Genomic DNA, 13,593 nt, shown 5'->3' on the forward strand with positions numbered 1-13,593 from the left:
TCATGACTTAGATTGTTTTTTGGCTAATTTGTATGCCTTGCTGTGAGAAGTGAATACATTTCTTTTAAACTACAGGAAGAAAAAAGATGGCCAGGTGTGGTGGCTCACACCTGTAATCCCAGCACTTTGGGAGGCTGAGGTGGGCGGATCACAAGGTCAGGAGTTTGAGACCAGCCTGGCCAATATGGTGAAACCCCGTCTCTACTAAAAATACAAAAATTAGCCAGGTGTGGTGGCGGGCGCCTATAGTTCCAACTACTCAGAAGGCTGAGGCCAGAGAATATCTTGAACCTGGGAGGTGGAGCTTGCAGTGAGCTGAGATTGCACCACTGCACTCCAGCCTGGGCGACAGAGTGAGACTCTGTCTCAAAAAAAAAAAAAAAAAAAAAAAGATCACACTGGCCACCAATATGTCTAGGTAGAGTGATAAACACTTTGCCTGGAATTGAGGGCCTCACCACACTAAACATGACAGCTACGCTGTGTGACTGCCAGCACACCCCAGAGAATCCCGGGATGGGCCTCTGGACTCAGAAAATATCAATGTCCCTTCTAGGTGGTGGGAATTTTGTTTTGTTTTCCTCTCTCTATTTTAAATTAGAAAACAGACTAAGAAATGGTTAAATGTGTTTGCCGGAAAATATTCAAGTGTAAGGCAACAGTTTCCAAATTCCCTGCAGAGACTGGGCACAAGGGAACATTGGCAGCCAAGCCTGTTATTAAGAAGGTCACAAGATGCCATCTGTTACTGCGTGCACTTTACTGTTCAAGCATAACATCAACTAGGAGGTGGCTGCAATTGATTTTGCCTGTGAACTTAAAAGATAGAGATATGGTGGACACCATAGTGATTTTAGTAGACTTATATGAACAAACCATGTGTCTGCCTATGAGATGGGCGGGAGTTATGTGGGGAGAAAATAGGGAAAAGGTGAAGCATTATTTTTAATTCTGTCCTTGGTTATAGCTATAGCTCAAATGTAATTTGGGATGCTCCTCGGTGATTTTCCTTTTTGTGTGTGTGTGCCTGGTTTTAGCCGTTTACAAAATATAATAGAACTGCCTTCTTTATAATTACCAAGTTAAGGCAGATAAATGGGGGAGAGCACGAATAAAAAGACAGATAAATGGACTGCCTTATTCTTTTGTTCCCAAAGAATAAAGAATTAAAAATTCTTTTAAAGAATTTCTAAAATCCACAAGAAAGTTAAAATGGCACAATCAATACCCACCTGCCCTCTCCTAGATTCATCAATTGTTAATATTTTGCCACATTTCCTAACATTTGCTTTATCTAAATCTCTCTATACTGATGCCTATATATACTTATTTGCTGGAATGTTGAGAGTAAAATTAAAATATCATAACAGTATATCCTAAATATTTCTGCATGAGTCTCCTATGGATAAGAATGTTCTCTTACATAACCACAACATTGTTATCACACTCAAAAAAAAGTCTGACATTTTCTTAAAGTCAGCTGATCAGAAAAAAAGAAATTTAACATTGCTAGAATAATTTGTATCTAATATATAGACCATTGAATGACTTATTCTTAAAAATCTGTCAGGAAAGAGATTTGCTCTCTAATCTATCCCAATGGTTAACACATCTCTCTTTAAGACAATGATACCTTATATTTTTGAGACACTTTGAAAAATCTGATGAAAGCTCTGGGACCTATCTTCAGAAAAATATTCATAAAGATTGTACCAGTCCATGGCCTGTTAGGAAGTGGGCTGTACAGCAGGGGGTGTACAGTGGGGAGCAAGCAATGCTTCATCTGCATTTATGGCCACTCCCCATGGTTGGCACTACTGCCTGAGCTCCGCCTCCTGTCAGATCAGTGGTAGCATGAGATTCTCCTAGGAGCACAAACCCTATTGTGAACTGAGCATGCAAAGGATCTGGGCTGCATGCTCCTTATGAGAATCTAATGCCTGATGATCTGTCACTGTCTCCCATCACCCCCAGATGAGACCATCTAATTACAGGAAAACAAGCTAGGGCCCTCACTGATTCTACATTACGGTGAGTTGTATAATTATTTTATTATCTATTTCAATGTAAGAATAATAGAAATAAAGTGCACAATAAATATAATGTGCTTGAATCATCCTGAAACCATCACCCCTGCCCCTGCCCACCCACCTTCCATGTTTCCATGTTTCCATTGTCTTCCCTGAAACTGGTTCCTGGTGCGAAAAAGGGTGGGGACTGCTGCATAAAGACACTTATACTGGCCAACAATGCATACATCTTGGCTGCTTCTAGGTTGTATTGTTCACATTTAATCTAAATTCTCCTCCTTTGTGTACATACAACTTAAGGCTGCAGTACTCAGAAAGGATGGAGAAGGGTTTGTCTTCACCTTCCAACATTATGTTTTGTGTTCACGAACCTTCATTTCAAATGACAGGCAGGTGGGAGATGAAAGCATCCCCAACATATTAAAGGAAAACAGAATCACCGAGAAGGTTGACAGTTGTACTATGACAGACACCCAGTAGGTGGACTAAATGATTAGAAGACCTGGAGGTATACTTCCAAACTTGAGCTTCTCTGATTCTGCAAGCCTACACTTGCTTTCTTGATAATTTGCTTTTAAAAACTAAATACCTGTAACCTGGAATTACAGGAAATACAGGTATTTCCATCAGGGTTGGCACAACATTTAAGGACCTAATACCTAAAGATAGAATTTGTTGGTAATTACAAAGATATTTAGTTTTATCAACAAATTGCCCAATTCAGTTACAGTTCTAAGACTGGGTAGTGGGAGCAGGAAGGTAGATACATAATAGCAAATTAGGGTAACATTAAATGTCCTTAAAAGGCCAGCTGAAGCTGCCAAGGTCAAACTTTATCATGGGCTCTATTTTGTGAACTGTGACCTCGCAAAGAAAAGTCATTAGCTAACCGTACTCCAACATATGTGAGCTTAACACTGGTGAAGAGGAACACTGGTTCCTCTCCATATACCGCTAAAGAAAATGAGAGACATTTCTAGTTCAGTGAGAAAAATGCCCAAGTTGGCTGAAAGATAAACACAAATGTATAAATACCTAATGCTATGGTCTAGCACAAATTCTAATGCCTGGTTTTTTTCCCCATAATGCACCAAATGCCCTCAAAATTACTTTCTATAAAACTTTAATATTATAGAATCATATCACTTACTAATTAATGATTAGTATAATTCTTGAAAGGAAGGGTAGCAAAAAGCTAGTTAAGCCTCTGGGAGGCCTGTGGGATTTATAAAAGTCTTACAGAGCTTTGAAAGGCTAAGAATTCACAGAGCATGGAACAATCAGCACTAATTGTGAAGGATAAACTTCTTATCCGTCTGCTTTTACTGTGGCTATGAAAAAGTGGGTTTTTCTTGAATTTAGCTAAGTAATTGTTAAGCTCTTTGACTCTGGCTTAAGATACCTTCTTTTAAAAAAAAAAGTTTATCAGCATAAAATAGCACACAAAGCAATGAACATTTGCCACATGCTAGTCCCCTCTCTTGACTTATTTCTAATGACTAGGTCCCATCATATTACATCAAGCAAGACACCCTTTCAGCAGTTTCCCCTGATTTTTAATGAAATCACACAAGATAACTCAGTATAATTCGTCATTAAAAAATCAATCTGGGCACCATGGCTCATGCCTGTAATCCCAGCACTTTGAGAGGCTGAGGTAGGAGGACTGCTTGAGCTCGGGAGTTCGAGACCAGCCTGGGTAATAGAGTGAGAACTCATTTCTACGACAAATTTTTAAAAATTAACTGAGTGTGGTAGCACGGGCCTGTAGTCCCAGCTACTTGAGAGGCTGAGGCAGGAGGATCCCTTGAGCCTGGAAGTTGGAGGTTGCAGTGAGCCATGATCATGCACTGCACTCCAGCCTGGGTGGCAGAGCAAGACTGTCTCAAAAAAAAAAAAAAAAAAAAAAAAAAAAAAAAAAAAAAAAAAAAAAGAAAGAAAGAAAGAAAAGAAGAAAAGAGTAAGTGAAAAAGCACAATGACATCGTATGTTCTCACTCGTAAGTGGGAGCTAAGCTATGAGGATTGCAAAGGTATAAGAATAATACAATAGACTTTGTGGACTCGGGGGAAAGGGTGGGAGGGGGATGAGGAATAAAAGACTACACTTGGGTACAGTGTACACTGCTTGGGTGATGGGTGCACCAAAATCTCAGAAATCACCACTAAAGAACTTACTCATGTAACCAAACACCGCCTGTTCCCAAAAAACCTATTGAAATAAAAAAATTAGAAATTTTTAAAAAAATAAATAAAAAGAAAAAAACCATAATGAGTTACTACTTCACATCCATTAGAATGGCTATAATCACAAAGACAATAACAAATATTGGAGAAGATGTGGAGAAATAGGTACCTTCATTCATTGCTGGTGGGAATATAAAAGAATACAGCCACTTTGGAAAACATCTTGGCAGTTTCTTTAAAGGTTAAACAAAAATTAATAGCAGAACCCAGCGATGCTGCGTATAGGTTTTTACCCACTAGAAATGAAAACACATGTCTACACAGACTTGCATGTGAATGCTCATTGCAGCATTATCCATAGCAGCCAAAATTGGAAACCCTAATGTCTGTTACCTGGTGAATGAGTAACAAAATCTAGTATATTCGTACAATGGAACACTATTCAGCAATTAAAAAAAAAGAACAAAATACTAAAACAGCTACAACATGGATGAACCTCAAAACATTGTGTTAAGTTAAAGAAGTCAGACATACAAGATCACATAGTGTATGATTCCATTTATATGAAATGTCCAGTAAAGGCAAATCTATAGAGAAAGTAGATGAGTGGTTTTCTAGTGCTGGTGGTAAGAAAGGGGATTAACTATAAATGAGCAAAAGGAATCTTATTGGGATGATGAAAATACTCTAAAGCTAGATTATGGTGATGATTGCATAACCTGATAAGTTTACTTAATTCACTGAACTGTGTACTTAAATTTTGTCAGTTTCAAGGTTTATAAGTTATATATCAATAAAATTGTTTTAAAAATGCATCTGAGCTTCTCAAGACCTTAACAAAAATTTACAGCCTTGGAATTTCAGCAGTCTTAGCCTCTCTCTAATTCTAAGAGTGTAAGTTGTGTATGATAGGAGAACATTTCAGACACAAAAATGTTTACCTCTCCCAAAAGCTCCAGAAGAATTACTATGAATTTAACTTCTACAGTTTTGTCTTACCTGTTTGATGCTTATTTTTAAAAAGATATTATTCTTAATTGACACATAATAATTGCATATATTTCTGGAGAACAGTGTGGTATTTTAACACATGTATACAATGTGTAATGAGTGAGTCAGGGTAACTGGCATATCCATCACCTCAAACATTTATGATTTATTTGTGTTGGGAACATTCAAAATCCTTTCTTGTAGCTATTCGAAAATATTCAATTTTCCAGAGATATTTCAAATAAAAAAAGAAAATACACAATAAACTATCGGGCTTTTTTTTGAGACAGGGTCTTGCTCTGTTGCCCAGGCTAGAGTGCAGTGTGCAATCATGGCTCACTGCATCCTCCACTTCCCAGGCTCAGGCAATCCTCCTGCCTTAGCCTCCCTGGTAGCTGGAACCCCAGGAGCCACCATCACACCCAGCTAATTTTTAAAAATTATTATTTGTAGAGACGGGGGTCTCCCTATGTTGCCAACGCTGGTCTCGAACTCCTGGCCTCAAGTGATTCTCCTGCCTTGACCTGCCAAAGTGCTGGGATTACAGCCATGAGCCACGGTGTCTGGCCATAAATTACTGTTAACCGTATTGCCTCTACAGTGTTATAGAACAACAAAACTTATTCCTCTTATGTAACTATAATTTTTGGTCAGATGCTAAAGGGAAACAATTGAAGTGTGTACAGTTTGTGGTAATAGCCTAATTGGAAGTGTAAGGAATTTTATTCTAACACTGCGTTTAATCCTGATTTTCCCTCTTCATGTGCATGCAGGACTATTCCCTGATATAACCAGGCCCTTTAAAAAGTCATTTGATGTCAAGCATGGAGTGGTAAGCCCAACATTTCTCAGCAATCTCTTACCTGTAGAGAGCTTAAATTATTGTACACTGCATATTATTCATTAAAAAAACAAATGGGGTTAAATTTTTAAAAAACAATATTCACCAAACATTTATTCCTGAGTGCTTATTTTGTGTGTGGCTTTCTATTAGGTGATAGGAACGCAACAATAACCAAGGTTACGAATTGTGAACAACTGATGATACTGTATTTTTATTATCATCACCAAATTTTCCTCTTTTCCTTGCAGAGGAAAAATTATATATAATATACTGGCAGTTAAAAATAACTTTTCTCTGGCTGTAAACATTCAAATAATACAGAGTAACAAAGTAAAGATTATCTGAAATCTTCCCCCAGGGACAATCACCATTTTCATTTCAGTGAACATCCTTATAAATGTCTCTCTATACTTATGTATACAAAAGGATACATGCATACACACAGTATATTGATGAGATCACACTGGACACTGTCCTCTGTAACCTGCTTTTATCCCTCAATATTTTCATGGACATCTTTCAGTGTTAATCAACATAATTATTTGTTACGATTTTTAATGGATACATAATATTTTATTAACTGACTCCATTACAATTTTAAAATATGCCATAGGCCGGGCACGGTGGCTCATGCCTGTAATCCCAGCACTTTGGGAGGCCAAGACAGGTGGATCACCTGAGGTCAGGAGTTTGAGACCAGCCTGACCAACATAGTGAAACCCCATCTCTACTAAAAAAAAAAAAATACAAAATTAGCCGGGCATGATGGTGCGTGCCTGTAATCCCAGAGGCTTGGGACGCTGAGGCAGGAGAGTTGCTTGAACCTGGGAGGTGGATGTTGCAGTGAGCTGAGATCGTGCCACTGCACTGCAGCCTGGGCAACAAGAGTGAAACTCCACCTATTAAAAAAAAAAAAGTATATATATATAAAAAATATATATTATATATAATATATATGATATATAATACATATAATATATAATATATAATAATATATATATTATATATAATATATAATATATATATACACACACACACATATGCCATATAAGGAGGCATTTAAGGTTTTCTAATTTATAACTACTGTAACCAATGCTGTGATCAATTTGAATATATGTTTTTGTAGCTGTAAAATCATCTCTTCAGGGTACGTTCCCATAAGACGAATTCTTGGGTCGAAAGTACACTTATTTTACAAATGGCCAAACTGCCTTCCCAAAAACTGGCCTCGTGCCCCAGTAGTGCGTGAGAGTGCCTGTTTTCCTATATCCTCTCTAACATTAGCTTTAAAATATAATCTTGATGTTTTCCAACTTGACAGATGAAGATAGTTCAATTTTCTTTTAATTTCATTTCTTTGATTATTAGTGAAGTCAAGCATCTTCTCCTATGTTTATTCATCATTCATAGTTCTTTCACGAACTTTAATTGATTCTCACTATTTGTGGTTATATTTTGTAAAATCACCATGAATACTGAATTAAGGAATACTGAACCATTGTTCCTAAAGGAAATATAAGGTTAGATTCCTGGGAGCCTCCAGTCACAACATCTTTGTCGACTGATCAATATATAATTTTGTTTTTATGTATATTTCTGTTTAAAGACACTTAATATATGAACTCATGGCTAACAGCACTATAACTAATGCTAGAATGGAGCTTAATTAATTTACAAATAAATTTTAGCAAGTAGGTGAATTTGCAAACACAGATTCATGAATAATTATATTTGAATGATAATGATAGTATATTTCCTTTATCCATTTTCCTACTAGGGTGTCTAGCTTTTTCTTATTGATTTGTATATGGTATTTTCATATTAGGATTGTACTCTTTTGTCTATATTTTACTGTTATTGTTTGTTATTACAGTGGTGGCTTTTTCTTTTTCTTTTTTTTTGAGACAGGGTCTTGCTATGTTGCCCTGGCTGGCTTTGAACTCCTGGGCTTAAACAATCTCCTGCCTCAGCCTCCCGAGTGGCTGAGACTACACTGCACTCACAGTGGTGGCTTTTGACAGCAGTATCAGTGCTTTCTGAATGCAGGGGTGGGGAGGAACAATGTTGGGAAAATGAATTTTATTAGATTTCTATTATTATGAAAGTGGTTGGTATTTATTTCTATCTCTCCTTTTTATAGGCACATCAAATTTGGGATTTTGGTGATTGTTTTCCGACACCTCCAAATTATGGAAAATACTGTAAGTCCCATCCTAAACTACTACTTTATATCCATTTTCTGGCCTTTATTTTAATCGTGGTCATGTGATTTTTTTTTTTTTTTTTTTTTTTTTTTTTGAGATGGAGTCTCGCACTCTCCCAAGCTGAAGTGCAGTGGCGCGATCTCGGCTCACTGCAAACTCCGCCTCCCACGTTCACGCCATTCTCCTGCCTCAGCCTCCTGAGTAGCTGGGACTACCGGCGCCCGCCACCACACCCGGCTAATTTTTTGTATTTTTAGTAGAGACGGGGGTTTCACCATGTTAGCCAGGATGGTCTCGATCTTCTGACCTTGTGATCCTCCCTCCTCGGCCTCCCAAAGTGCTGGGATTACAGGCGTGAGCCACCATGCCCGGCCCTTTCATGTGATATTTTCATACCTTTTGCATTTCTGCTTCCTTCCTCCTGGCACCCACATTGTTACATCATTTTATCTCTCCTAACAATACAAAAGGTAGGATGCAGAAATAACAGGAGGGAGAAATGCAAGAGGCATTTGTCACTCATGCTGGTGGCAGAGGAGGGGGCTGTGTATGTGAAGGTTTGGATCTATTGATTTAAAACAAGGTTTGGGAATGTCAGGAAATTTCACTTATGGTAGACTCTGTTTATCGCAAACACTCACACATTGGCTATCTCTTCACCCTAGGTGTGAGACCTAAAAAGCCAGCACAGGAGGCCCTGATAAACTACAGTCGACGAGGGAAAGGTGTCCTAAAGCATGTAAGAATCTTTTTACTTGCCATGCAACAGTGGATCTGTGGGGTAGTCAGGAAGCGGGGTTCTGAGTGTCTCTACATGGCAGCAGGGGTGGTGGCCTGTGTATGTTTAGAGTTGGTATAAAAGTATTCCCTAAGTTACAATCAGGCAAAAAGTGGAGCTGTTCTGATAAGATAAAGTCTTTCTTAAAGAATCATGAATAGTTTCTTGGGTGGATCTCTCCACAGCTGTTTTGGAAACAAGCCCCTAAGAGGTTTACAGCAGTTGGAATTTATTGTACTGTCCAAATTTTCATCGGTGAGTTGCTGGGTTCTGCCTGTTGTGAAAAAGAGAGTTCTCAGATAGTCCTGCCCTGCCGCATATCCACCCTGGTTGCCCAGTGGCTGGAGTTTCCCTCCTCATGTGCCCGTCCTGCCACCCAGCATCTATGGTCCCTTCTTCCCCGATATGACCCTCCAGACCAGGGATTCTCTCCTTCCTGATTAGACTTTCTCAAACCCCAGGGCTTTTAAACAGATTGTTAAAATGGGGTTCTTTTTATGTCTTAAAGTTCTGGCAGACATCCTTAGAGAGTAAGTTGAAAGAAAGAATAAAAACTGGTTTTTGCATAGAAGTTACAACTATTTTTGCTATTCTATTACTTTATTAAGATTTCTCTTTAACTTAAAAAAAAACTCAGACTCATCCTAAGTAATTATGTTTATTATACCATGGGCTTGATATGCTCGTTATGTGTGTTAAAAAAAAAAACTCTGACCATTAAAATAAAAAATGTTATACAAGTACTACCTAACAGTATCACGAGAACCACCAGTTATACATACATTTCACTTTCACTTGGAAATGCTGGTCTTTGGACATTAACTAGCAGATATGATACATTTCGCTAATGGGAGAGGGTTGGATGACCCACGCTGGTTCCCAGGCAACCAGTCTATTTTAATGATGCTCTTCCAAAAATGGTGCAGTTTTTCTCAACTTTTCTGCTTAGGACCTGATAATGTTCCCAGGGAGCATTTCAAACATGGAAAGCCAGTGCGGTGGCAGACTGTGGAGGGAGTTGTTTGGGGGCATTTGTAGCTGCGTGGTCCCCTGAAAGTTATATTGTGTGGTCAACCAGGGACATCCCTTCACTGTAGGGTTGATGCCTGCTTCTAGGAAGGGTAGATGATTTCCTGAAAGTACATTTACTGAAAGCTGGCCTCTTGGGAGTTGCTTGGGAGAATCATTAACTATTGTTAAATAAATAAATCCCTCTTGCCTACATGGAGTTGTACTGGTGCCAAGCAATTCCATTGCCAATCAGTGTCTGCAGCTGTTCTGGGGAACAGCTGCTTCTCTCTGTAAGGTGCTTCCCCAACCCCTCCCAGAAAGGGAATTCTCTGTACTCAAAGTAGCCGCTTTTAAGTCAACCATTCCCAACAAATAAACGACATTAATGCTGCTCTTGTTTTTGTGGTGCAATAACAGACTAAAAGTACATGCACGTGCACACACACACACCACACAATTAATATGGGGCACATATTTGGAAAACCTTGGACCTAGAGTCCTGACCAAAAAAATAAATCATGACTTTTTATTTATGAGACAAGGCAAATCTTTTTTTTTTTTTTTTTTTGAGACAGAGTTTCACTCTTGTTGCCCAGGCTGGAGTGCAATGGCGTGATCTTGGCTCACTGCAACCTCCACCTCCTGGGTTCAAGCAATTCTCCTGCCTCAGCCTCCCGAGTAACTGGGATTAACGTGTGTGCCACCACACCCAACTAATTTTTGTATTTTTAGTAGAGACAGGGTTTCACTGTGTTGGCCAGGCTGGTCTCGAGCTCCTGACCTCAGGTGATCTGCCCACCTTGGCCTCCCAAACTGCTGGGATTACAGGCGTGAGCCACCATGCCCGGCCGAGACAAGGCAAATCTTAATATTTTTAAATATATATAGTTTGGAGGAGAACAAGCACTGAGATATATAAATGCCCAATTTCCTGCATCAAAGCAATAAGTAGAGATTGAATGAAATTTTCAACGATCATTAACACTATTCTTAGTTCCGAAAGTATTTGCTTGCTGGGTAGTGCTTTTGGTAATCATTCTCTAAATATTTATATTCCTGTGTCCTATCTTGAAGAAGTTCCTGATGGAAACTGGAAAGCAGAGCATTCACATCCAGGAATGTGGGAACTAAAGGCATTAGGGAAACCTGGAAAGAATCTTACCAGAGAAGCAGTGGGGGCCGGTTAGGGATTGCAAGTGTTCCTGCCCTTTTTCTCTCCCACTTTATTAATCTGGCCCTCCTAACAGAGACACAATATATTAAACAGGAAGGTTAAGAGAGATGGAAGAAAATGCAGGATCAATCCCATCTCCTGCTCATGAATGATGTTTGGTTTGGAAGAGACAATTTAATTCCCAATTCTGTGGAAAAGTGACCTTTGCGGATGAGCGAGTGTTGACAACCAGGCCATTTTTCTCCAGCTTCATGGACGGTGCGATTCTGAAAGCAACGTTTGCTCATCTGAGGATTCAGAAGCTGATCGATACTCCGATTATGGCTGGGGAGGACCCTCATCGCCATTTAACTGAGTTGGAAAATGAAGCCACAATGCTGGAGGCGTGGAGTTTGCTTAATAAACAACTTTGAGGTATGGGGCCCTCCCAACACACCCCCCCCGCCCCGCCCAGGAACGTCTGGACCCTGGCAGGTTGGCTTTCTGGGACAATTCCATGGGCTTCATTTATCAGTTTTTTCCCTTTTTAATTGGTGGAGAGAGACAAAAGTTTTTATAATCTTTATTAAATTTTCCTTTTTAAATAAATACCTGGGACCACATTTCTCTGCTAGAACCACAGAAATGGTGCTGCGGCCCCGACCGTCGGGGGCTCCGGCGTCACAGAGCCTGTCCCTTGTATCTGGGAGCCCCGGGGAAGGCGCAGGGGCGTGAGAAAGGCTCTTTGTATTCAGAGCGGTCACCCAGCAGAGCCGTAGCCTTCCACCGCCAGGTTTTCCTCCGCGCAAGGCGCCGCCGGGAAGCGAATTGGCTGCGACAGTCGCGGGGGCGGGGGCGGCCTCAGACGCGGCGGGCGCGCGAGCTCAGGGGCGGAGTCGTGGCCCTCCCGTCCCGGCTCCCTCGGTAGCCGCCTGCGCCCCCAAAGCCGCGCCCACGGCCCGCCCACCCGCCGCCTGCCCCTCCCCTCCCCGGTCCGCCCCTTCCCGCTCCTCCCGGCCCGCCCAAGCGGCCGTCTCTTTCTTCCTCCACGGCCCACCTCTTCTCCCCCACGATCCTCCTCCCCTAGCGTCCACAGGCCGCCTCCGCCGCCTACGACCCTCCTCCTGCTGATTCCCCCCCACCACCGCCCGCCTCGTCGCCCCCGCGGAGCGCGCGGGAGGGAGGGACCGGGAGCGGCAGGGGCTGCACATGACCTGGGGCGCGGGAAGGAGCCCGCTGCCGTCTAGGCCCGCGAAGGGCCTCGGCAGCCGCCGACTTCTGCGGAAAAGCAGAACGGTGTTTGGTTTACTAACGTAGCCGCCTCCTACCACTCTTCCTCCCCAGCCCCGCTCTCTGCTCCCCACACCCCCTTCCGTTTACTCCTAGTTACCAAGACCGTCCTTCTCTTAGGATTTCTGTTGAATAGAAAATACAATTAAAAGTCGCAGCACCACCCCTGCCTCCCGCCCCACAAACTCCTAGTGATTATTTTTGTCTCTTAGCCCTAGGTTGGGTTAAATACATTCCCCGGGAGCCATCTGGTCTGATTCCCGGCAACCTTCGTATGGTTTCCATTAAGCTCTCCAAAAGCATGCATTGAAAAGGCAGCCCTGTAGCCACTTAGGAACCTCCGGAGTTTTGCCCTGGCCAGCCCCGGTAGACATCCCAGGCAGAAGGAGAGAAAGGCCTCTGTTTAGGTTCCGAGTCTAGTACCTCATGATCCTGGTTTTAATCTCGAATTTCTTGGCTTTTCCTAGTCCAAGAAAATACAGTTCTCCAAGGTAATGGCTATCATTAATTCATCATTTGTTTTTTACTATACGCAGAGGATAGCTGATTAGAATTCTGTTTTAATTCTAAAAATGAAGGCTAACAGCTTTACAGATGGGTTTCAACAGTAACCTGGCCACACAAGTTCAATTTGACCAGCAACATTGGTATGGTGGGGTCTACACCTTCTCGCCTGTCTGTCCACCATTCCTTAACCCCCAAAAGGCAAAGAACAAATGTTTGCTTGTGGAAACATATTCCCTCACGCGTGGGTTAGGGCTTGTGTCCAAGAAAAAGGGAACCGGCAGGTTCATAGACTCAGAGTGTTGTAACTAGAGTGTTCCTTAGGATTCATCCGAGATGTATATCCATTGATTGAGGACACTCGGAAAGTGGAGGGGCTTCGGGAAGGTCACATGGCTGATGAGTACAGTACTGCGGCCTAATTTGGGGACGGGAGGGTGGGGAAGAGACCTGGGCATCAAGAGCTTTATCATATACAGCAAGGAAGATTGTGGTCAAACCAATTCATTAGTGGCACATCCTGAATCTCCCCAGTCCCTCAGCCGCAGTCCCATCTCTGTCCTGCTCTGTGCCTCCCTGTTTGCGGAGTTAGAGCCCTTTGCT

General features: G+C 41.5%; 1 protein-coding gene across 1 annotated transcript in view; it reads left to right on the forward strand.

The window, feature by feature from the left end:
* The window catches only part of C3H4orf51 (chromosome 3 C4orf51 homolog), a 72,749-nt gene that overhangs the window by 39,390 nt on the left and 19,766 nt on the right, over window positions 1–13,593 (forward strand). The window contains exons 3-6 of the mRNA XM_024928586.4: window positions 5,980–6,038; window positions 8,191–8,251; window positions 8,920–8,993; window positions 11,465–11,631. Of these exons, the coding sequence (XP_024784354.1) occupies window positions 5,980–6,038; window positions 8,191–8,251; window positions 8,920–8,993; window positions 11,465–11,572 (302 nt within the window). The 3' untranslated portion in view covers window positions 11,573–11,631. The remainder of the gene's footprint in view (window positions 1–5,979; window positions 6,039–8,190; window positions 8,252–8,919; window positions 8,994–11,464; window positions 11,632–13,593) is intronic.

The sequence above is a fragment of the Pan paniscus genome, chromosome 3, assembly GCF_029289425.2.
Source record: "Pan paniscus chromosome 3, NHGRI_mPanPan1-v2.0_pri, whole genome shotgun sequence".
NCBI lineage: Eukaryota > Metazoa > Chordata > Mammalia > Primates > Hominidae > Pan > Pan paniscus.